Source organism: Hoplias malabaricus, chromosome 2, assembly GCF_029633855.1.
Source record: "Hoplias malabaricus isolate fHopMal1 chromosome 2, fHopMal1.hap1, whole genome shotgun sequence".
NCBI classification, from domain to species: Eukaryota; Metazoa; Chordata; class Actinopteri; order Characiformes; family Erythrinidae; genus Hoplias; species Hoplias malabaricus.
Genome location: NC_089801.1, coordinates 1,683,998 through 1,709,000, shown reverse-complemented (window position 1 = coordinate 1,709,000; position 25,003 = coordinate 1,683,998). Strand labels below are relative to the sequence as shown.

General features: G+C 43.2%; 2 protein-coding genes across 2 annotated transcripts in view; one reads left to right on the top strand and one right to left on the bottom strand.

The window, feature by feature from the left end:
• sh3d19 (SH3 domain containing 19) overlaps positions 1–19,911 on the top strand; it is a 22,122-nt gene extending 2,211 nt beyond the window's left edge. Inside the window, exons 2-22 of the mRNA XM_066662360.1 lie at positions 3,049–3,113; positions 6,921–6,960; positions 7,474–7,514; positions 7,706–7,751; positions 8,807–8,942; positions 9,155–9,305; positions 9,649–9,861; positions 10,606–11,667; positions 11,803–11,904; positions 12,080–12,171; positions 12,314–12,354; positions 13,768–13,996; positions 14,144–14,212; positions 14,346–14,501; positions 14,598–14,661; positions 14,847–14,977; positions 15,270–15,340; positions 16,214–16,437; positions 17,254–17,300; positions 18,541–18,730; positions 19,021–19,911. Of these exons, the coding sequence (XP_066518457.1) occupies positions 3,049–3,113; positions 6,921–6,960; positions 7,474–7,514; positions 7,706–7,751; positions 8,807–8,942; positions 9,155–9,305; positions 9,649–9,861; positions 10,606–11,667; positions 11,803–11,904; positions 12,080–12,171; positions 12,314–12,354; positions 13,768–13,996; positions 14,144–14,212; positions 14,346–14,501; positions 14,598–14,661; positions 14,847–14,977; positions 15,270–15,340; positions 16,214–16,437; positions 17,254–17,300; positions 18,541–18,730; positions 19,021–19,034 (3,184 nt within the window). The 3' untranslated portion in view covers positions 19,035–19,911. The remainder of the gene's footprint in view (positions 1–3,048; positions 3,114–6,920; positions 6,961–7,473; positions 7,515–7,705; positions 7,752–8,806; positions 8,943–9,154; positions 9,306–9,648; positions 9,862–10,605; positions 11,668–11,802; positions 11,905–12,079; positions 12,172–12,313; positions 12,355–13,767; positions 13,997–14,143; positions 14,213–14,345; positions 14,502–14,597; positions 14,662–14,846; positions 14,978–15,269; positions 15,341–16,213; positions 16,438–17,253; positions 17,301–18,540; positions 18,731–19,020) is intronic.
• Positions 19,751–23,738, bottom strand: rps3a (ribosomal protein S3A). Its single transcript, XM_066659430.1, has 6 exons — positions 23,644–23,738; positions 22,663–22,766; positions 21,842–22,029; positions 21,281–21,489; positions 20,162–20,271; positions 19,751–19,911 (listed from the first exon to the last, which is right to left on the bottom strand). Exons 1-6 carry the CDS (start codon positions 23,703–23,705, stop codon positions 19,787–19,789), a joined length of 798 nt encoding a protein of 265 aa, XP_066515527.1. The 5' UTR covers positions 23,706–23,738; the 3' UTR covers positions 19,751–19,786.
• Between the last annotated feature and the right edge of the window lie 1,265 nt (positions 23,739–25,003).

Sequence of the window (25,003 nt, the reverse complement as noted above, 5' to 3'; positions counted from 1 at the left end):
TTGTGGGAATGTTTTTACACGTTTTACACACTTTTGTTTATTGAGTGTGTAGAGAGTTCCTGCTGTTTTCTCAAACTATGAACCTATGACACATTAAACTTCACTGAATCTTTCATATTCGCACTGAGGCTAAGATCAGTTTATTATGAGATTATCGCTCTACAGCTATCCCTCCTCCATGGAAATGCACTAAATGTATGTTTACCTCATGTCTATATACAGTACATTAACATGTAACGTATAAATAAGTGTTTAAAGCAGATTAATATTCCCATGCAGTTGTAAAATCACATGTGATCAACATTAACATAAAAATATATAAATAACTACTCAGTTAACTGCTTAAGGAGTTATTTATTAATTATTCAAGTTATTTATTAAAGTTGATACGATTATCGTTAAAGTGTTGTAATGCACCGCTTTCTGCATCTGATCTAAATGTTATTACACTCGTGTACATTAACCTTCATCATCATCATCATCATCATCAAGATAAAGGATAAACGATAAACAGAGACACAAACAGATGATGGAGAGTTTAGCTGGGGGTTGTGAAGGGGAAAATTCCTCTGTCTGTTTTGCAGTGTTAGAGCTGAGTCAGCGGGGTGTGTGTGTGTGTGTGTGTGTGTGTGTGTGGGTGGGTGTGTTTTGTTGCCAGCTGGTCTAAAATGGGCCACCTGTGAACTCAGTCCCAACAAATGTCCCATGTCATAGTTCTCTCTCTCTCTCACACACACACACACACACACACACTCACACACGTTCATGCACACACACACACACACACAGCTGCTGTGAGAAGAATCAAATTTATTAAAGGGAGAGTAAGGAAGTTTCAGTGGAGAAACAAGGTTTTGTTGCAAATAAACAGAGGAATTGGCAATAAATTAGCCATTTGCATCACACCCTTGCCTTAAATGTTGTTTAGTAATCTCTAATAGATTCATCACCAGACTTTTTACACTGTGCTCAACTGTTCTTTCATAAACACGGACTAATTTTAGGACTCGAGGAACTACTAATATATTTTCAGCTCTGTGCATATGGTCTGAGAGCAGAGTTAAAATCAAGAGTGTGTCAGGAGAGTGAGTCAGAGTATAGACCTGCACACACAGGGTTTAACAAGCCAACATACACACAGTCAGCGGCTTCTACACAAACACACACCCTGCACAACAGACAACTGGACCAGACAGGACCGGCTCGTGGGTGAACTGAATAAAAGGCAATAAATAAATATGTTTTGATATGACTCTTAAAAAAATGCTTGCAAACTCAAGCTGCAGTCAGACAGAGCGCACACCATTCCGCACAAAGATCCTCACTTGGAAGGAGAAATTAGTCCAGGGATAGGTTTAATCCCTGCCTGAGGAACCAGTCCTACAATATTGTAGTTATACACCGAGGGATTTGTTATTTCACTATTCAATTTAAGTCTTGGTTGGAAAGGAAAGGGTTAAGTCCTGTGAAAATATGTCAAAGGAAATCTTCCAATCAGGGGAGTTGTCCCTGTGGTGTCTAGGTAGAGTCAGCTCTGAATCTCCCATTGGTCTAAATTTCAGGAGGTGGACTAAACACATCTTACACGTCTGATTACCTCCGACTCCAGAGAAATCATCTAAACCAAGCTCTGAGCTCGTCACAGGCTGAAATACCTGATGTTTTCCACAAAGCTCAGAGCTCCTGTTATCACCATATTACTGTCCAGATATACCAATGTGTGTTTTTGGAGCGTGGGAGGAAACCGGAGCACCCGGAGGAAACCCACGAGAACACGGGGAGAACACACCACACTCCTCACAGACAGTCACCCGGAGGAAACCCACTTGGACACAGGGAGAACACACCACACTCCTCACAGACGGTCACCCGGAGGAAACCCATGCAGACACAGGGAGAACACACCACAGTCCTCACAGACAGTCACCCGGAGGAAACCCACTTGGACACAGGGAGAACACACCACACTCCTCACAGACGGTCACCCGGAGGAAACCCATGCAGACACAGGGAGAACACACCACACTCCTCACAGACAGTCACCCGGAGGAAACCCACGCAGACACATAGAGAACACACCACACTCCTCACAGACAGTCACCCGGAGGAAACCCACGCAGACACATAGAGAACACACCACGCTCCTCACAGACAGTCAGCAATGGCATTGGCTTCCTGTAGAGTCTAGGATCAAATACAAAATTCTTCTTTTAACTTCTAAGGCTCTACACATTCCGACTCTTCGTTAGACTTTCTACTCTGGGAGGTAGGTCTTTCAGCTTTGCTGCACCCAAACTCTGGATCTCTCTTCCTCCTGTTCTTCCTAATTGTTCAACCCTGTCTCACTTCATATCTCTGTTCTGCTTTCTTATTTGTGTCTTTTTTTCTTCCTCACTTCTGATCGTAAAGCATCCTTGGGTTTGTGAAAGCTGCTTTACTTATTGAACTAATTATTATTATTATTTGGTCTGAATCCATATGTTAACTGTGAAAGCTTTAACCCCAAAAGGGCCCTAGTTTTATCCAGAGAACACATGAACAAAAGGAAAATGGAACGTTAAAAGGATGAGAGTTGTATTTCAGGTTCCTGCATTGAGCTAAAAACAGATTGTAAAGCACTGACGTGTGTCTGAGCAGAAACAAAATATGCACCGAAATATTTGTGTGCGTGTGTGTGTGTGTGTGCTGGGTGTGTGTGTGTGTGTGTGTGTGCTGGGTGTGGTAATTGTGTAGGAGCACCAGGCTAAATACAATGTCAATGGTCAATCATCATTGTATTTAATCTCCATCACCACAGGCAGGGTGTCTACAAACATTTGGACATGTAGAGTACTTCTCTACTTACTTCTGTCCGGTATGAATCACCAGCTTTAACAACAGCAGACCTAATAAATCAACCATACTTTATTATTATTACATTTCAGTCACTGTAGTCACACTTCCTGACAGACAGCATTCCACACGAGCTGATTGGCTGAGGTGAAATAGGCCCCGCCCCTTCCCATACACCTGTACTTCCTGCTTCACTTATACGCACATACACTGGAGAGAGGGAAGAGTGATTTGGTGGGATATAACAGTGTCTGGAATCATTGTCATTAGCTGTAACTCAGGTAGGGTCATGCATTACGGACTGCTTTTGAAATTTAACATTATGTCCATTTTGTTTTAAAGGAAATATTCAAGAGGAATACAAAGAATGTGAAGATATTATTTGAAATACAGTTGTGTTGATGTTGTTTTTCCTCTTGTGGGCACGTTTACATTCGTCTGAGCGTTTGTGTTCATGGTTAAAGTCGTGTATGTCTGAGGTTTTTATGTTGTCATCTTTTAGACCAGGTGTTGGTGTACAAGTGTTTGTCAAAGAAGCAAAACAACACATGACGAATGTGAACGAGAGAAAGGTTTAAAGGGACAATAAGGATGTAATGTTTTACCGAATACAAACCCATGTCCCATAGACGTCCCAAATGCACAGTTGTTGGAAAAGATATTTTTCTTTGGATTTAACTTTCAGCTGTTGGTCAAGCACACGCAGAAAGAATGTGGCCTTGGCAGGTGTGTGTGTGTGTGTGTGTGTGAGAGAGAGAGAGACAGAGACAGAGAGCACATGTGTGTGTATGTATATATATATATCAATGACAGCAGCACAAAGACTCCATTTGTGTGCAGCTATTAGTCTTTCTGCTGTATTGATTCGCTTGAAGCATAAACACTCATTAACAAACGCAGTGGATGATAGTGTGTTGTATGAATGTTGTAACACTTCCTTTCTCCTGAATTGTTTCCTAAATAAGTACATTATAAAATAGAAACACATTTCTCTGCACAGTGTAGTGTACATCGTTGCAGAAGGTAAGAAGGAAGGGCAATATCTGCAACATACTTTATTATATTTAATGGAAATAATGGAAATAATCTAATGGATGAAATTCCGTTCATTGCTTTTTTCCAGTGTTTCAGTTTTGTTGAGTGCCTTTAAAGATTCGATTCTTCTGAGGATTGGGATTTTTCTTACAATATCAGACAAATACTGTAAAATGATGTGCACATATATTTATGGCTATAAGGGAGGAATTTAAACTCTGCCTACGTTACAGTGCAGGTTAGTGTCGCAGTCACACAGCTCCAGGGACATGGAGGTTGTGGGTTCGATTCCCGCTCCGGGTGACTGTTTGTGAGGAGTGTGGTGTGTTCTCCCTGTGTCTGCGTGGGTTTCCTCCGGGTGACTGTCTGTGAGGAGTGTGGTGTGTTCTCCCTGTGTCTGCGTGGGTTTCCTCCGGGTGACTGTTTGTGAGGAGTGTGGTGTGTTCTCCCTGTGTCTGCGTGGGTTTCCTCCGGGTGACTGTCTGTGAGGAGTGTGGTGTGTTCTCCCTGTGTCTGCGTGGGTTTCCTCCGGGTGACTGTCTGTGAGGAGTGTGGTGTGTTCTCTCTGTGTCTGCGTGGGTTTCCTCCGGGTGACTGTCTGTAAGGAGTGTGGTGTGTTCTCCCTGTGTCTGCGTGGGTTTCCTCCGGGTGACTGTCTGTAAGGAGTGTGGTGTGTTCTCCCTGTGTCTGCGTGGGTTTCCTCCGGGTGACTGTCTGTGAGGAGTGTGGTGTGTTCTCCCTGTGTCTGCGTGGGTTTCCTCCGGGTGACTGTCTGTGAGGAGTGTGGTGTGTTCTCCCTGTGTCTGCGTGGGTTTCCTCCGGGTGACTGTCTGTGAGGAGTGTGGTGTGTTCTCTCTGTGTCTGCGTGGGTTTCCTCCGGGTGACTGTCTGTGAGGAGTGTGGTGTGTTCTCCCTGTGTCTGCGTGGGTTTCCTCCGGGTGACTGTCTGTAAGGAGTGTGGTGTGTTCTCTCTGTGTCTGCGTGGGTTTCCTCCGGGTGACTGTCTGTGAGGAGTGTGGTGTGTTCTCCCTGTGTCTGCGTGGGTTTCCTCCGGGTGACTGTCTGTAAGGAGTGTGGTGTGTTCTCTCTGTGTCTGCGTGGGTTTCCTCCGGGTGACTGTCTGTGAGGAGCGTGGTGTGTTCTCCCTGTGTCTGCGTGGGTTTCCTCCGGGTGACTGTCTGTGAGGAGCGTGGTGTGTTCTCCCTGTGTCTGCGTGGGTTTCCTCCGGGTGACTGTCTGTGAGGAGCGTGGTGTGTTCTCTCTGTGTCTGCGTGGGTTTCCTCCGGGTGACTGTCTGTGAGGAGCGTGGTGTGTTCTCCCTGTGTCTGCGTGGGTTTCCTCCGGGTGACTGTCTGTGAGGAGCGTGGTGTGTTCTCCCTGTGTCTGCGTGGGTTTCCTCCGGGTGACTGTCTGTGAGGAGCGTGGTGTGTTCTCCCTGTGTCTGCGTGGGTTTCCTCCGGGTGACTGTCTGTGAGGAGCGTGGTGTGTTCTCCCTGTGTCTGCGTGGGTTTCCTCCGGGTGACTGTCTGTGAGGAGCGTGGTGTGTTCTCCCTGTGTCTGCGTGGGTTTCCTCCGGGTGACTGTCTGTGAGGAGCGTGGTGTGTTCTCCCTGTGTCTGCGTGGGTTTCCTCCGGGTGACTGTCTGTGAGGAGTGTGGTGTGTTCTCCCTGTGTCTGCGTGGGTTTCCTCCGGGTGACTGTCTGTGAGGAGCGTGGTGTGTTCTCTCTGTGTCTGCGTGGGTTTCCTCCGGGTGACTGTCTGTGAGGAGTGTGATGTGTTCTCCCTGTGTCCAAGTGGGTTTCCTCCGGGTGACTGTCTGTGAGGAGTGTGGTGTGTTCTCCCCGTGTCTGCGTAGGTTTCCTCCGGGTGCTCTGGTTTCCTCCCACAGTCCAAAAACACACGTTGGTAGGTGGATTGGCGACTCAAAAGTGTCTGTATGTGTGTGTGTTGCCCTGTGAAGGACTGGCAGGGTGTATTCCCGCCCTTGTGCCCAGTGATTCCAGGTAGGCTCTGGACCCACCGCGACCCTGAACTGGATAAGGGTTACAGATAATGAATGAATGAAAGAATGACACAAAGTGGGAACACACGCTACCAAATCTAGTTACATGTTGGAAGGGCATTGCAGAATAAAATATGTCTGAAGGTTTTATTCCAGAAGTAAAATCTAATTTCCTGGAAAAACTAAAACAAGACTCAAAATGGAATCAAATAATTGTTTATATTTGTCATGGAAACATATTTTTAGAACATATTTCAACAATTTAAAATTGATGCAGAGGTGTTAATAGTAATATATATGTAGAGAGTAATAATTAAAGAAATGAATAGAGGTGTGACTGTAGAACATGAAGAGAAATACAGACTGAGAGAGAGTGTGTGTGTGTGTGTGTGTGTGTGCATGCGCGCTTGTATGTGTTTTAAACAGGTTCATCAGGAGTGTCACCCTCAGTTTAACACACACACACACACTCTAACACTAAACACACATCTCAAGGTCTACCTCATTATCGAAGAACAGTGTCTTTACTCAAATATCTTTGTTCAAACCCTGAATGTGCTTCAGATTCAGTTCAGTTTTAGGGCTGTTTCTTTCCTAAAGCTTCAGTGCTGTTGAATGAAAATGTGGCACCTCTACTGTTTTAACTGTGAATGATAACAGAGCGATAGTAGGTATATTTGCACTAGTCCGGTTGTTTAATTCAAATTTTCTACATCCTTTTTGTCCAATTAAACACATGTATCTCCATTGGTGTGGATCTTTAGTTTACTACATCATCTGAACACAGCTGCCCTTCAATTTCCATGATGAATCGACCAATAGGAATGCTCCAGAATTACACTTTAAGCATAAAGCTATGCCACACTCTCTGTGGTATGATAATTGGCTCTGGCAGGATTCACAGGTTTTAGAAGAATTTGTGGTCTTTTTAAAGTGGAGTTTCTGGTTGTGTGAGAAAGGGATCACAGAGAGCAGGAAGCTGACTTTGACGCAACAGAACGAGTGGAAAGACGGTCTCTGAAAGAATGACATTCTCTGTTTCTCTCCACAGATCGATCAGAAAAAAATAAACCAGATCATTTGTACTCAAGGTAAGGCCTTGTGTCTTTGTACAGTGTTTTGCTGTGAGTGGTGTGGTGTGGTGTGGAGTGGCAGAGGCCAGCTAGTCATGGATCTGAAATCACAACACCTGGTTGCTTCTGATTGGTCTGACGTGGATTAGTTACATGCTCGGGTTAAACCTCCTCACTTGAGAAATTGAAATAAATCCTGCTCTGTCACCTCCCATTCAAAGTTGAGGATGACGTTTTCTTTCTTTTCCTGTGAATTTAGTAAGAGAGTTAAATGAAATAGGTCTCGAGTTTTAAAATACCTGATGTGTCGGGAAATCATTAATAGCTGTGCTTCACTTATTATTACGTTAATGTTGCTATCGCATTGAGGAAAACACTGGTAATGAATCAGTAAATTATGAGATAATCAGAAATAGCATAAAATAAAATCAGAATAAAATGATCTATGAATATACAAATGCTTCTTTGGAAATTACTGATAAACGTTTTTTATTGTTATATTTTTATGTCGTTTTCTTTTTTCTTTTTCAGCCCAGGGCCACTGTCTTCAATTAAAGCTGCTTTTAAAAGAAGTTAGTTTAATTCTTATTTATTTATTATTGTACTACACAATGAGCACCTGAGATTTTCATTTAGTGTAATGTTTTTTATATAAAGGACTTTCGGTGCATTAGCCTCATGTCTTTATAAGAAAGATAATACACAAACAATAACGTATTTCCATTTCCTTTATCGTCTATCGTGATTCACGTTATTCCTGCAGCTGCTGGGAGGTCGTACTCACAGGGCGACGGAGGGAGAGAGAGAAGGTAAGAAAAGACGACTACTGACGTGCAGACTGACCAATTAAATGTTTACAGAGAAGGTTATCGACCAATAACGGTAGCGCTACAATCAGACCGTCCAATCAGAAGAAGATTTAAGGCTACTTCAGCACGCCCCCTTCTCACTCAAGCGAACCAATCGGAGTAGGGGAGGGCGGGACTAGTTTGTGAACGAAAGTTCTCGAAGTTCTATGTGAACTCTAGAAAAACAAAAATCCCGGACGTTTGTGAAATTCCACCCGGACATTTTTTTAAATCTAAAAAGAGGACATGTCCGGGTAAAAGAGGACGTCTGGTCACCCTAGTACAACAGGCATTTATCAGCGTCACGTAAATGTTCCGGATTTAGACAAAATGGCTAATTTTCCTCCATAGTCCCCAGGCAGTAATCCCTCGCTACTTCGCGGGTTTTTTCAAGGGGGGGTTATGGCCGCTATATCGCGGATATTGAGGGAAAATTTAGGAAAACCGTGAAAGATAAATAACCAAAAGCATTTTTTTTATTATTTCCATGTATTAGACGAGGCTTGTGGGTGAAAAAATCTATCATTTACAAGTGTTTCTTACGTACAGTACAGGTGTTGTTCATGTCCACACCCGAGTGAAATTTACTGACGCTAAATCACAGTTTAGGAATGACTCTATTGAAGAAACTGGTAGGATATCACATGTAGTTCCAGCTGAAAAACATAATAGAATTACTTTAATGCGAAGGGTGGGTTGTTAACAGTAAAGGGAGGGGTTCAAAAGTCCAAATACATAAAAAATATCTTTCCCCTACTTCGCGGAAATTCGTTTTTTTCGCGGAAATTCGCGAGTGGGTCTTGGAACGCATTCCCCGCGAAAAGCGAGGGATCACTGTATAAACAGAGTTTTGACGATAAATGTCAAAACCAACTGACAAAAAGGTCTGTAGCAACACTTTCTCCTGCTAACACCACTGTGGGATAAGACTTTTAAAAGTGAAATACGTAGAAAATCCAGATTTAGAAACGCTGAGCGGAAATGTGTTTCTTATTCTGTATTTTCCTGTTTTTCAGGCGCCCAGAAATAACCATTCTTTCTGTGGAGCCACTGCCAACATCAGCCTGGTTCCCTGGGGTTTCTGGGAGATTTCAAACACCTCCCCCCTCCTCTCAGTCTGTTTGGGATGGAGGGATTCACTCTTCTGCTCAAGTACGATCAGAGTACTGTCCATTATACTGCAGAAAATGATCTTAATCGTCTTAAACGTTGATAATGTATCTATTTTCTTTATTTTCTACATTCTGCTCTCTTTAGACATTTTGAGCTGATTGAAATGTTATATATTGAGTAGGGTTTATATATTATATGTTTAAAAATGTAATGTTTGTGTGTGTTTTCATGGACCCATATCTCATGTTTAGTCCCCACCATCATATGACCAGGTGATTAAAGAGAAAACTCAAGAAAAAGTTGAGGCCCCCACAGTTCCACCACGACAATCTCACACCCACACTACCGCCACTCAGACCGACCGCTCAGAGGAGCACACTTCACAACACCGACACACGGCAGGTACTGCAGGATACTGAATAACTGACATCATAATAATAATACATTGGAATACGGTATCATTTCCTTAGAGTAACATGTCGGAAAACACTGTCACAATGTCAAAAGCTTGAAACAGTAATCCATTTATAATGTAAACAAATTGAGAAGGTATATTTGCTTTAAAGGGCCGGGTAGAGCATAGACTCTCTTTTCCTCCATCCTCTACCTGGCCCTTTAAAGTAAAGCTAGCTTCTTGAAAGTGTGTGGTTTTAAAACGTTATTATATTTTCATGACTGACTGATTAGAATTACATCATCATTTGAGGGCATGATTAATGTGAAAATAACTTTCTTATTTTTTCAGACACTGTGTTGGGGAAACCCACAAAGCCCCCCAGACCCTCACAACCCAAAACACTCTCAGTTAAACCTGCAGCACCTGCGGCTGACACGCACACAGAAGCAACACAAAACGACTCTGAACCTTCTCAGAGACGTCGGCCTGTTCCCCGCCCTCGATCCAAACCCCCACAAACCAAAGAGAATCAAATACTGATTCAGCTCCAGGACACCAACGGTGAGAAGTGATACACATTTTGTAAAACATAGTCATTACAGAGGCCATTTCTACAGTTTATTATAGAATATTACTATAAACCTTCGTTTTCAGGATTGTTCAGAATTGTGGTATTGTAAAGAAACTGTACATTGTATTGTATTATTAATATTTGTCGAGGTATTTGTACAGACTGTCGATTTTTAAAAATTATTCATTCATTCATTATCTGTAACCGCTTATCGTCCAGAGCCTACCTGGAATCATTGGGCGCAAGGCGGGAATACACCCTGGAGGGGGCGCCAGTCCTTTACAGGGCAACACACACACACATTCACTCACACCTACGGACACTTTTGAGTCGCCAATCCACCTACCAACGTGTGTTTTTGGACTGTGGGAGGAAACCGGCGCACCCGGAGGAAACCCACACGGACACAGGGAGAACACACCAACTCCTCACAGACAGTCACCCGGAGCGGGAATCGAACCCACAACCTCCAGGCCCCTGGGGCTGTGTGACTGCGACACTAACCTGCAGCGCCACCGTGCCGCCCGCGATTTTTAAAAATTAATTTTGGAAAAAATGAGAAAAAACCTGGTCACATCACAATTGTTTTGCTGTTCTTTCTTGAAAAACTTGAGCACACACCTACTTTACACAGCTCAAATATATTTCTACCTTCCTCTCCAATTTTAGTGAATTCTATGTATTACTGGAAAAGAATAACTGTAAAAAACTAATATGCTACCCCCATCCACCAGGTTGCGACGCGGTGACCTCTCTGGAGTATGAGACACATTCATCAGGAACATATCTAACAGAACTTTTAGAGGCATTACTTGACTCTGAGGAAGTTCAGGAAGACCAGAAGGACCAAGGGGAAGAGGACCTGAGTGAAAACATGAACGGCCTACATAGCAGCCGTAACATCCGGGCCAGAATCCAGGCCCTCGAGAGCCAGAACAATTCCAACGAGGCTGGTGTGCCACTTCCACGACCTCATAACGTTTACAGTCCTTTGCCAGTGGGTGTTCCGAAACCTCCGGTCGCTCCGAGGCCTTCTATTAGTAGTGCAGAAATTCTTAGTACTGCGGCGGCACTAAACAGTGGGACTGCGGTTAATAGTGCATCAGCACTTAATAGTGCGAGAGCACTTAATAGTGCAACAGGACTAAATAGTGCAGCGGCATTTAATAGTGCATCAGCCCACTATAGTACAGCACCATTTTCTGCTGCGGAAGCACTCAATAGTGCAAGAGCACTTAATAGTGCAACAGGACTAAATAGTGCAACACCATTTAATAGTGAAGCAGCATTCAATAGTGCATCATCCCACTATAGTACAGCACCATTTACTGCTGCAGAAGCATTTAATAGTGCAAGAGCACTTAATAGTGCAACAGGAATAAATAGTGCAGCAGCATTTAATAGTGCATCCAGACTAAACAGTGCAATAACAGAAGGTTTTTCAGATAATTTTAATCCAGAAAAGGAGGCAGATGATTATTATGAGGAAGTTAATATTGCTTCAGTGCCTCCACCTCTAGCTCCTAAACCCCAGCCTCCCAGAAAACCCTCCGTCAGCTCCAAACCTGAAACAAAACCTCCTCCCAACTCCATTAAAACAGTTCTACTACCCCCTCGCCCCCCGCTGGTCAAACTGAAGACTGTAGACTTCCAGGATGAAGAGGGAGAAGATCCATTTAAATCTCCTCCCCCTGCTCCTCTAAAGCCCAATAAAGATGTTCTAAATACCAACAATCACAACTCCACAGCCCTTGCGCTGAGCTCCGCATTCAACCAGTACACAGATGCTGCAGACAGTAAGTCAGCGTTATGCTCAACACTCCAGTAAACGTCGTAGTGATGCTTCTTTTAGAAAAGTATTTTATTATGTTATATAACTGCTGTCTCGCCCACTTGTAAACGAAATACCTGTCATAATCTTCTCACGTCAGGTCACGTTCCTGTTAAACCAGCACGAGCAGGAGGAGTACCCGGTAACCAGTATTCAGTCAAGAGACCAACGGTCATCAGAGTCCCCAGTCGAGTCAGCAAGAGTTAGTGTCCAATCATATCACATCGTATAATGTGTACTCGCTACCCTAGTGTACACAGCTCATATTTAAATAATAATCGGGCACTTAGGCCAAACCATTTCATTATTATTTTTCTCTCCCTGTTTACTGCGGTGACAGCCTCATGCAGTGTTTTGTATTTTTCATTGCTCCACAGATGAAGACGAAGGGTTTGATCTTCCTCCTCCTCCTCTCCCAGTCCAGAAAGCTGTAGGAGGACGCATACCTCCACCAACACTTACACACAGGGTGAATACTCTCTCTTTTTCTGTAAAATGTGTTAGGGAGTTATAAGGAGAAACAGAAAAAAGTAACTATATGTAAATTAGGTGTGTGTTTCCAGTAAAGTGTCACGTGTGAACTTAGAGCTGCTTGGTTGTGTTTGATGCAGGCGTCTTTCAGCAGTGCGGCTGATCCAGTTCTCCCTCCTCGGTGAGTATATCTGTTTTATAGCTTTACAGCTTTTCACGTCTCATTCATCGAATATATTTTCCTGCATATTTTTATTTTAAGTTTTTGACTTTACCGTAGTTTGTTAAAAATTCCTCTCTTTTGTGTTGGTTCTGCTTTGCTGTTAATCACTGCTCTCACTTTAAAGCATTTTATGTTTCACCAAAAGCATCTTAACATTATTTTAGATAAAACAAAAACATTCGTTCATTATCTGAAACCGCTTATCTAGTTCAGGGTCACGGTGGGTCCGGAGCCTACCCGGAATCACTGGGCACAAGGCAGGAACACACCCTGGAGCGGGCGCCAGTCCTTCACAGAGCAACACACACTTACACATTCACTCACACACCCACACACCTACGGACACTTTTGAGTCGCCAGTCCACCTACCAACGTGTGTTTTTGGACTGTGGGAGGAAACCGGAGCACCCGGAGGCACCCACGCAGACACAGGGAGAACACACCACACTCCTCACAGACAGTCACCCAGAGGAAACCCACTTGGACACAGGGAGAACACACCACACTCCTCACAAACAGTCACCCGGAGGAAACCCACGCAGACACAGGGTGAACACACCACACTCCTCACAGACAGTCACCCGGAGGAAACCCATGCAGACACAGGGAGAACACACCACACTCCTCACAGACACAGGGAGAACACACCACACTCCTCACAGACAGTCACCCGGAGGAAACCCACACAGACACAGGGAGAACACACCACACTCCTCACAGACACAGTGAGAACACACCACACTCCTCACAGACAGTCACCCGGAGGAAACCCACTCAGACACAGGGAGAACACACCAAACTCCTCACAGACAGTCACCCGGAGGAAACCCACTCAGACACAGGGAGAACACACCACACTCCTCACAGACAGTCACCCGGAGGAAACCCACTCAGACACAGGGAGAACACACCAAACTCCTCACAGACAGTCACCCGGAGGAAACCCACGCAGACACAGGGAGAACACACCACACTCCTCACAGACAGTCACCCGGAGCGGGACTCGAACCCACAACCTCCAGGTCCCCGGAGCTGTGTGACTGGGCCACCGTGGCGCCCCAAAACAAGAACAGATACATTTAAATACATTTGCCTCTTCAGCCTAGAGCAGTTCACCTCACTCCACTCGCGCTGAACCAAGGGTTTCAAGTTTTTAAAAGAAGCACAATAAAGAGCAGCATCATCATCATCAAGATCATCATCAGATGTCTATTATACACTCTTTGCACTTGTCTTTAATAATGTTTCATTTCAGTGTGTAATTACACATAGCTGGATGGTTAATTAAACCTCTTAAATTTGAGCTTACATCTGTTCATCTGTATTTGATTATTTTTCATGACACCTGGTCTCCTTCTCCTGTATTTTCAGACCCGTTGGAGGTAAAGTGGCCCCCCCTCGCCCACCTCCTGCTAAAACTGCCCCGGGTCGACCCCCTCCTCCACGGAGAAACACTGTCCAGTTTCCTGTTCACCACCAGATGGTGCCACCACAATCTAATCCCCAACAGCTAAGCAGACCGAGGCCAAAAAGTACCAAAAAAGGCCCAGTCCTTCCTCCGAGACCAAACCCCGGACACAAACTCTACAACACTTACACTGTGAGTACATTCCAATGTACAGAGTTAATGTCCCTCAAATGTACAACATATTCATTCAATCATTCATTCAACTTATGAATCTGGTTCGGCATGAAACCGTGAAGCTCTGTGTTGTGAACGTGTCTCTTCCTGGTCTGTGTTTTATAGCTAGAAATCCCTCATGCCATTGCTGAGTATGACTACAACAGTGCTCAGTTAGGAGAACTGTCCTTTCAGGTAAAAGCAATACGTTTTATATTTACAGGGTTTTTTTAAAATTATTATTAAATATATATTTTTTGCTTGTTTTCTCAGTGTGACTCTGTTGAAGCTCTATTTATATATGAGGCTTGTTTTATGTCCAATGTAGAAAAATGAGGTTCTGGTTCTGCTCAGTGAAATCGACAGTAAGACGCTGGAGTGTCAGGTGGGAGACGCAAAGGGAACAGTTCAGAAATCTTATGTAAAGATCATCACTCCACTCTCATCATCCTTTAGTGATATGAATTATCCAGCGCCAACACAGGTAACCAATATGGTTAAGTATGCGGAGATATTATATGAGTATAATAAGTCAAAGATATACACCTATTAACTAATATTTATATTTGTTTGGCCTCAGGCTTTTGGGAATCCAGTGAAAAATTGCACCTTTGAGGTTCAGGCTCTTTATGATTTCACTCCAGGTAGCAGCACTTCATGTTTATTCTCTATATCTATAAAAACATACTTTTACATATATATATTTTGATGTATAATTGTTATTTTCACATAATAATTGATAGTTTCCAGGATTTTTGAAAATGGCTGCAGCCTCGCTCTTTTGTAACAGTGTGTTATACACTCCTCCGTGTGTTTCTGTGTGTGTTAGAGGGTCCAGGAGAGCTGGCTCTAAGGGCTGGAGATGTGGTCACTAATGTGGAGCAGTTGGACAATGAGTGGTATCTGGGAAATTGTCGAGGAGTCACTGGATTCTTCCCCATTAACTACGCCAAGCCTCTGGTGAGGGTTGAACTCTGCTTTACCCAGGGACAATTTTCACTGATAGATCTTAGTGTTCAGAATATCCTCACCAGTAGAAAGTGTACATGTGATCTGCAAGTGACCAATTAGCATTGTCTTTTTTTCTAAACAAACAAACAGGTAATATTTAGAGTTAGTCTTAAATATTTACTGAAGGATCAGCTGTAAATCTGCATCGTATTGAATTAAGATTTGGTCAAATCATTAAAAGCCATGAGCAAATTTGTTAAATATTTCTGATTTTAAAAGGTGTGAATATATTTGTGTTTAGAGTCAACCTGGCACTCCTGCTCCCGCTCCTGTTAATCCAAGAAAGAAGCAACCATCTGCAGACACAGTGAGGTAAGAAAGATATTTTAAACATGGCTGTCTTCAGTTGCGTGTTCTCTCTGTGTCTGTTTGGGTTTCCTCCGGGTGACTGTCTGTGAGGAGTGTGGTGTGTTCTCCCTGTGTCTGTGTGGGTTTCCTCCGGGTGACTGTCTGTGAGGAGTGTGGTGTGTTCTCCCTGTGTCTGTGTGGGTTTCCTCCGGGTGACTGTCTGTGAGGAGTGTGTGTCTGCATGGGTTTCCTCCGGATGACTGTCTGTGAGGAGTGTGGTATGTTCTCTCTGTGTCTGCGTGGGTTTCCTCCGGGTGACTGTCTGTGAGGAGTGTGGTGTGTTCTCCCTGTGTCTGCGTGGGTTTCCTCTGGGTGCTCCGGTTTCCTCCCACGGTCCAAAAACACATGTTGGTAGGTGGATTGGTGACTCAAAAGTGTCCGTAGGTGTGAGTGTGTGAGTGAATGTGTGTGTGTCTGTTTTGCCCTGTGAAGGACTGGCGCCCCCTCCAGGGTGTATTCCTGCCTTGCGCCCAATGATTCCAGGTAGACTCTGGACACACCGCGACCCTGAACTGGATAAGAGTTACAGATAATGGATGATGACTGAATGTCTTCAGTTGAGACAGTCCTTAGTTGTAGACTTCTGTGTAAAAAGTGTGAGAATGATTAACTGCATCAGTTAATGTGTGTGGAATGTTAAACTTTAAATCTGTGCTCATTTTGTGGTGAGGATTAATACTGTGTAAAGTGCTCCCCTGGTTTCATTGGTGTATTTGGTGAAATTTGAAGAAAATTATATATTTTTTTGATTATATGAGTAATGATTACATTGAGTTATTAATTTCTTAAAAATGATCAAGTGTTTCTGTGTGTGTATCTGCTTGTGTGTTTATGCAGGGGTCCTCGGTGTGTGGCGAGGTTTGATTTTGAAGGGGAACAGTCTGATGAGCTGAGTTTTTCTGAGGGAGATGTGATTGGACTTAAGGAGTATTTGGGGGAGGAATGGGCTCAAGGGGAACTTAGAGGAAAACTTGGAATATTTCCCCTCAACTTTGTGGAAATCGTGGAAGACTTGCCTTCGTCCACGTCAGAACACAACCACAGCAAGATCCCCCTACCAGGTACACACACACACACACACAGAACCCATATCTCACAACTGATACTGTTACCTGTAATAAATTCATTGTGTCCAATATTGCGTGTATACGGCTGTGTGAGGAGTTGGTGTGTTCTTCCTGTGTCCGCTTGGGTTTCCTCCTATGGTCCAAAAACACACGTTGGTAGGTGGATTGGTGACTCAGAGGTGTCTGTGTGTGTGTGTGTTGCCCTGTGAAGGACTGGCGCCCCCTCCAGGGTGTATTCCCGCCTTGCGCCCAATGATTCCAGGTAGGCTCTGGACCCACCGCGACCCTGAACTGGATAAGGGTTACAGATAATGAATGAATGAATGAATGAATATACTCCCTGTCTCTTGCGTTCTCCTTTACGTTTACTTTAATCCATTGACCAACTCTCTCTCTGTAACTGTAACAGTGAACATCCCTTAGATGGAATGTGAAGAATGTGTGTTTGTCTGTTTCATTACACTGTATGGGTGTGTGTCAGCTGTGGACAGTACTTGGCCTTTCACCCTGATTTAGGGACAGCTGCTCACAACAGAGCGGGGCATGTTTCCCGTTCAGTCATGTGACCATTACCACAGCTATCTTTCAAAACCACAAGCCAGCGAACAAACACAGAACCCTGAATATTACTTAAAACAAATGTGCTCGCCAAGAAGGTAACTTGCAGTGTGCAGAAGAAATTTAGAAGAGACATGAAATGTGCTAAAATTGTTCTCATCTCTATATGTACATATATAAATGTAATCATATATTAAAACACCTCATATTCCAAGCACTTATTGTAATATAATTGCTTTTCTGTTGTTTTAGGGATGGCTGCATCACCTGTTTCTCCAACACCTCCCTCACCTGCTCAGGTAACACACACCTGCACACATCTGTAAATTAATAACCTGAATTATATAACATCACTCGGGGACAGAGCTTATATGGGTTCATGAAGCTGTGGTATAAATATGAAATGATATACTCTCATTAGTTGCAGTCACACAGCTCCAGGGATCTGGAGGTTGTGGGTTCGATTCCCGCTCCGGGTGACTGTCTGTGAGGAGTGTGGTGTGTTCTCTCTGTGTCTGCGTGGGTTTCCTCCGGGTGACTGTCTGTGAGGAGTGTGGTGTGTTCTCTCTGTGTCTGCGTGGGTTTCCTCCGGGTGACTGTCTGTGAGGAGTGTGGTGTGTTCTCTCTGTGTCTGCGTGGGTTTCCTCCGGGTGACTGTCTGTGAGGAGTGTGGTGTGTTCTCCCCGTGTCTGCGTGGGTTTCCTCCGGGTGACTGTCTGTGAGGAATGTGGTGTGTTCTCCCTGTGTCTGCGTGGGTTTCCTCCGGGTGACTGTCTGTGAGGAGTGTGGTGTGTTCTCTCTGTGTCTGCGTGGGTTTCCTCCGGGTGACTGTCTGTGAGAAGTGGGGTGTGTTCTCCCTGTGTCTGCGTGGGTTTCCTCACACAGTTCAAAAACACATGTTGGTAGGTGGATTGGTGACTCAAAAGTGTCCGTATGTGTGAATGTGTGTGTGTGTGTTGCCCTGTGAAGGACTGGCGCCCCCTCCAGGGTGTATTCCCCCCTTGCGCCCAATGATTCCAGGTAGACTCTGGACCCACCGTGACCCTGAACTGGATAAGCGGTTACAGATAATGAATGAATGAATACTCTTATTAGAGGTTTAAAAAAAGAACCAGTGAATCGTGAAGGGGAATTCTACTTATTTTCCAACATTTCCTCTCAAATTTGGTGTTGAGATATAAACCCAGTATTGAGAGAACATGTAAACCTAGAAAATGTAGAAACCTTATGTCTGGGCGCCCTGAGCGTCATGTGTTAGGAAACACTGTAATTATTGCTGAACTAAAACAAGTTTACATCCTGAGTGCACGTTCAAAATTCACTGTGATTATCTCACTATCATTTAATGCAGATTGAGTAAATAAAACTTCTGCATATTTTAAACTGCACTCAATTTCCATAAGAGATGTGTTCACATTTGTGTTGGGTCTTCACCTCTACACTCGAACGGAGTGCCCAAACTTTTGCTCTCAAATGTATTACGAGTAATAATCAGCATATCAAATATGAAGATGTGTTTATCGGTGCTCGTTTGTGTAGGTGGAGAACCGTGGAGGAATTCAGTGGGTGGTGGCTCTGTATGATTTCACTCCAGAAGCAGAAGATGAACTAGGCTTCGTTCAAGGAGATGTCATCATGCTGAAAGAGCTTCTCGATGCCGATTGGTGCCGTGGGAGACTGAACGGAAGAGAGGGAATCTTCCCATCTGCCTTCGTACAGAAGTGCACAGGTAAACATTAGTTATTCGCGTTAATATCCACAGCACCTTCTCTATGTACCTAGCAGCTCAGGCACACATTTATGACACTTTTATTCACTGATGTAATTTAATATGCCACTCTGCTACTTTCCAAAACCCCAGTTCCCTCTCCACTGTTGTATACAACCACTTTGTAGTATGTGTAATCTACTCTAGTCTGTGCGTGCTGCACTCTTGTGGCGAGACATGAAAAATCATCCTTCTGTTAAAGGTAACTGCCACCAACCTGCAGTTTACTCAGACATTTGTTTTAATTCAAGGTGGTTTCTCATGATTCTGATCCATGGAGCACCTGGATTTTAACGTGGATTAACCGACAAAACGCCTGAACTTCACCCTCAGGCCCTTGGTCCTGCTGAAACAGACGGGTGTGGATTGACCTTTACTTCGCCTGCTTTTTTTTAATCACATTTCTAGTGTGAAGTGTTTGTAAATGTGAAGTTCCTTAGAGATTTCTCTTTATAAAGTATCTACAGTGCATGCATATTCAATCAAATCATACAACATGGCCAGATTAGAGATAAATAAAAATATCTACTGGATGACGACTTAACACGGGATATTTATTCAAGCCACATTTTCTGAAATTATAAAATTGCAAGTTTAATGGACGTTCAGTCCGTCTCTTTGTGAATATATCACTATTTAATGTATGAACGTTAATGATTTTAAAACGTTTTATATTCTAACGTCTTGTTCATTGAGCCCAATGTTTGTAATTCATTAATAAATTGTTTAAGATGCTTTATAATCTGTTGTGTCCCACACTGCTTTCTTTACTGTGCTATCAGTCAAATCATTTAAATTAAACTTTGCCGAGGAGGTTGTGTAATTTAAAACCTGATCCTGGCTGCCCACTGCCACAGAGTGAGGTGAAAACTATAAGATGCAGAGCAGTGGTCTCACCACGAGCAGGGTTGAGAATCAAGGCTGAGGCTTGGTATGATATGCTCCAACCTTTTTCAACAAACCACAATACACACGTTTCAAATCTCCAGATTTTATTGACGGTGTTTGTGTGAGAGTTTAAACACTCTCTTGGATGGGGGGCTCATAGCCATCAGCTCGCTCCACTTTAGCCCCAGTTTCGCCCTCTGCTGGTTTGGAGGAGCTGGTGCCACCCTCACCGTGCAGCTCCATCAGTTTACCCACTGGGAGGAGAGGAAAAAAACAGAATCACAACACTGCAGAAGAACTCACCTCTCACCAAAAAGTGAACACAACTTCACACAAGTGTCACACTACAGAATAAAATCTGTTCTAGCTTTAAATGCATTAGACAAGCACTGACTGGCTTTGATTTGTACATAAACATAAAAACACGGGGGTGTGTGTTTTTTCTCTCTCTCTCAAAAGCCCCTAGTATTGAAGTGGTAACATGTCAGAAACCCAGAAACTTACACTCAAACTTGGGCTTCTTCAGCATCTTGACTTTCCTGACATAGACATCATGCAGGGGATAGATGGACTGGCAGGCTTTCTCAATATCCTTACCCACACTGTCAGGGATCCTGAACGACAAAAATAATGATAAAAACATTACAATATTATCAAAGATTAAAAACCCACTCTCAGACTGAACATAAATGTGATTTCTGAATCACAAACTAAGATCTGATATTATTCACTGGGAATTCAGGAGGAATTAAGAGAAAGGAAACTTTAGTAGAGAATTTATCTAGTTTTCTTTTAAAGATTCTTCAACCCCAGCAGATGAAGTATTACTGTGTTTAGCAGAACTGTTCAAAAATACTGAAAAATGAGTGTTTGTGAGCTTCTGGTCTACACAAACAAAAGTAACTGTATCCAAAGACCAGCAAACACCGGGCACCAATAAACACTGGATAAAACTGGTGACTGCTCCACAAATCAGATTTCAACAATATAATGCAAGTTAAAGCTTATCCCTCATCCATTTTCCTTTTGAACAAATGACAGAGCTTTTCTGGCTAAACCAGAGAAATCCTGTTCTGCGGAATTACCCCAGGATTCACCATAAACACAAACACCAAGACGCCCACGTACACATTGACTTCGGGCATTTCAAGTGCATTTTTTACAGAATGCAACAACAACAAATCTCTAATCGTCTTCTGTCCTAGCTGTGTCCTGACCAGGGTTACAGGGAGTCTGGAGCTTATCCTGAATCATTGGTTGCAAAGCAGGAACACACTGGACAGAGCGCTAGTGCTTGTGAGCAAGATGCATGTGTAACACAGAAACACTTCTGATAACACGGACTGGAGAAGACTGTAGAGAATATCAGCACATACAAACACCTGAACCTTTATAGTTTGAAGTTAGACTTGCAATTTGTCTAGAAGTGGAGGAACTACTGAATATTACTAAAGAATGTCCAAGAAATGCTAACGTTATAGAACTGATACGGATGAAGCACCTCTCGTTACTTTCTCCTGACTGAATTCACAAATTCTCTGTATCTAGATATACAGACGTGTGAGCGGTGGCAGTTTACTCCTTTTGAGGGAGAACAACATATTGAATAAACCCCCCACTTACAGCTTGTTGACCACCTCCTTCAGGTCATTGGTCTGGACCTCACGGGTCATGATCTCCATCATTTTCTTGCGGATCTGACGGACCTGCTGATGCTGAGCATATGAGGTTTTCCTGATCTGATTTGTTCGCTTCTTGGTGAAACCCACGCAGAAAAGACGCAGGAGGTAACCATCGGTGGTTTTCACATCCACGTGGGCTTCGATCATGGTCTGGATTAAAAGAATAAATGGAATATTCGGCCACAAAAAAAGGGAAATCAGCTGCGGAACTGTTAACTGCACTAGATCATTACATTAAACGCGTATAAACCATAGAGAAACAACTATTCCAGGAGCTGTAGAGGAATTGGAGGACAATTATCTCCAGAGAATTTATATTACAGCCTTACCATTACGTTTATACACTAAAAACCTGTGTAAATTGGCCAAGAGCCAGTTACAGTCTCTCACACAAAGTTGACAGAAAAAGAAAAACACTAGTTATCTATACAGATGATCAGCCACCTTCATACAGACGTGTTTCCATTAAGTAAACGTTTTAAAAGACAATAGGACACCGTACCTGCCATTTTTTGACCATGGAGCACATTTTGTCTCTTGTCAGGTCCATCCCGTGGAAGTTGGTCAGACAGTTCTTCCCCTGGACGTCTTCGGTGATGAGTTTAAACTTACGGAAAGCCACCTCATCGTTCTGCAGATCAGCGAGGCTCACCTCAAACACGCGTCCTTTCAGACCGTCGGAGGCGATTCCTTAAAGAATCATCACATTCAGTTACTAGCTTTAAGTGTTAAAGAACATTGAAATAGCATCTGTGGGAACATCAGGTGATCACAAATAAAAGAATCATTTTTTTTCAGCTGGGACCAGTTTGTATGCGTTTGATCAGTGCTTTAAATCTCCTGTTTTGTAAGCGCCACAACCAGCCCTGACAGAGCAGTGACAGAACAAAGCCATGGGTCTCACAGCCAGAACAGCATCGCCATTGGCCAAAAAGCAGTTGATGCAAGAGTTTTATTGGCCACAAACTAATGTATGTGAAATTCATCTGTTCTGCGAATCCCATTGAAAAGCATGGAATTCGAACGGAAGAGCAGGGTTTAAACCTTACACACATTTGAGAAATACACTGATTTACACTCAGTTTGATTTCTGTGGCACATCTGTCCAGTGGTTGGACGTTTTAATTAATGTACAACCTGTATTAACAACTAGGCACTGACACTACGCAGAACATCAATACAGAAACCTACACGTGTAAAATTTCTCACAGGTTCAGGATCTTTGGTTGCAGCGGGGAAATCAGTGGACATTGTTCAATAACCCATTCTTTGACAAACCAAAACACACAGCATGCTTCTCTCTCTCTCTCTCTCTCTACTCACTGGTTCCCTGAGTCCTGGTGACCAGGGTCTTGCCCAGGTTGCGGATGTTAAACATGGCCGGCGCCTTGACATCGTACCAGTCCTTCTTGGAGAAAGGGTCAACACTGGAAAAAAAGAAACAACAGCTCTCAGAATCCTCAAGCTGAACTTCCACTTTCTAGATAAAGACTGAACACCATTGAGAGCTATATTCATAAAGAAATGTCTTATCACATTGAGAATTTACTGGAGTTCAGCTCACAGCTACAAATCCTGAACCTTATTCTCCTAACCACGTCTAGAAATATATCAAAACTGCAATAGGGGCAAGTGTTTTCTCGGCACAGGTTAATGCAGTATAGGGATAATGTACTAAGATTAAGACTTAACGTTTGGGAAGCAAGTTTAAGAACTCAAAAGCTGCAAAAAGTGACATTACATCCAACAAATACTTAAGTCAAATTACAATAGGTGATTTTTGCAGGTGTTAAACACTACTACAGATGTGATTTATAACTACAGAAAGCAGTCATTAGCATAGCCTCGACACTGAACAGCAGCAACCAGCTAAAGGCCTCGAAGAAACGACGCCCTAAAGCTTATTTTAACAGGAAATCAGTATTTGAGCTCAAAAAGACTCTCGATCTCATTGATGAAGAGCGGTGAACTCTGGGGACACATCAGCTTCAACAGCACATGAAGGAAGTTTAGAGAGCCCAACAAGAACGTCAAGTGCCCTTCACTCAGAGCTTTAGTTTTAAAACAAAACAAGAACGTGCTTTCACGAGCTAAAAGACCCGGTTGTAGGCGCTTAAACGGAATTATTCTTTACTTTCTACTCGTTTTTCCCATGACTTAAACCCGTCGAACTGGCACCGCCGCGGCGCTTCGTTCACAATCCTTTAAATATCTGATCCATCCGACCATTTAATAACCCCAAACATCGTGGCATTGTCTATCAAAACCTTAGTAATCACACAACCTGTAAATTAAGAGACTTACATCTTTTTTTTGGCACCTTTTTTGCCTCCTTTGGTGAGTCTCTTATTCTTACCGACCGCCATGATGAACGCAGGGAGCGAAAGAGGAGGAGATGGGGAACTATCGCGAGACTTAAAGACCGATAGCGAGAAACACGCGTAATATCGCGAGACGAAGGATGGCTGAATTGCGCTATCCTGTGGTCAAAATTGGGAATCGACTTCAAAACCCGCTCAGCCTGACTAGAGCTGTAATATTATAAAAGCGTAGAAATATGAGAAAGTAATGAACCAAATATAATCGAATTATTATAAAATAATCATTAATATTCTGAGTGGAAAGGAAAAGGCCTGTGGTATTCTGGTGATCTCATCTAACACCGAGTTGAAGCACTGCCTTCAACGGAAATGAAGGTTAACTCATTTAAAATGTCAACATTTGAATATATCAGCAGTGAGAAAAGCTGAAACCTCCTCAGATGCACCTCATTTACATGGTATCTGTTGCTTTTACATGTTGGGCCTTGGTGAGTCTGTATATAAGTGATAACGTACACAAACAGACAATTAAAGATGTCTGAAATTAAACTAAATTAAACTTAAAAAGCTCAAATTAAACTTAAATACACAACTAATGTTTTCCATAATGTAGCATATGAGATAAAAATACCCAAATATTATTTTTCTTCAGGACGTGAAACAATGCAGTGGCCTAATGGTTATAGAAGTGGTCTTGGGACAAGGGTCCTGGTTGGATTTTCATGACTGGCCTGGGGAATACCTGGGCTGTGTAGTTCTCCTGCCTCAAGATAAGACTGAAGTGCCTATGAGCAAGACACCTACCTAAATCTAACTGCTCCCAGGATGCTGGGATGGCTGCCCACTGCTTGGTTGCATGTGTGTGTGTGTGTGTGTGTGCTTGCTGCCCCTAGTGCACACATGTCTGTGTTTGTTTACTACCATGGATGGGTTAAATGCAAAAGACATTATTCCTTGTATATGTACATTGTATAAACACAAATAATTGCATGATAATGTTCAACTCTTAAAATATAAATCAGTTTTCTGCATTTAAATCATTTACTGCTTTTGTAATCATATATAAATGGCTCTGGCTCCCCATTCAGGGTGTGTTCCTGCCTTGCACACAGTGATTCTGAACTGAATAGGAGGTTAAAGACAATGAATGAATGAATGTTTTTTTCTATATATCATTAATTCATTCATTATCTGTAACCCTTATCCAGTTCAGGGTCGCGGTGGGTCCAGAGCCTACCTGGAATCATTGGGCGCAAGGCGGGAATACACCCTGGAGGGGGCGCCAGTCCTTCACAGGGCAACACACACTCACACATTCACTCCTCACAGACACTTTTGAGTCG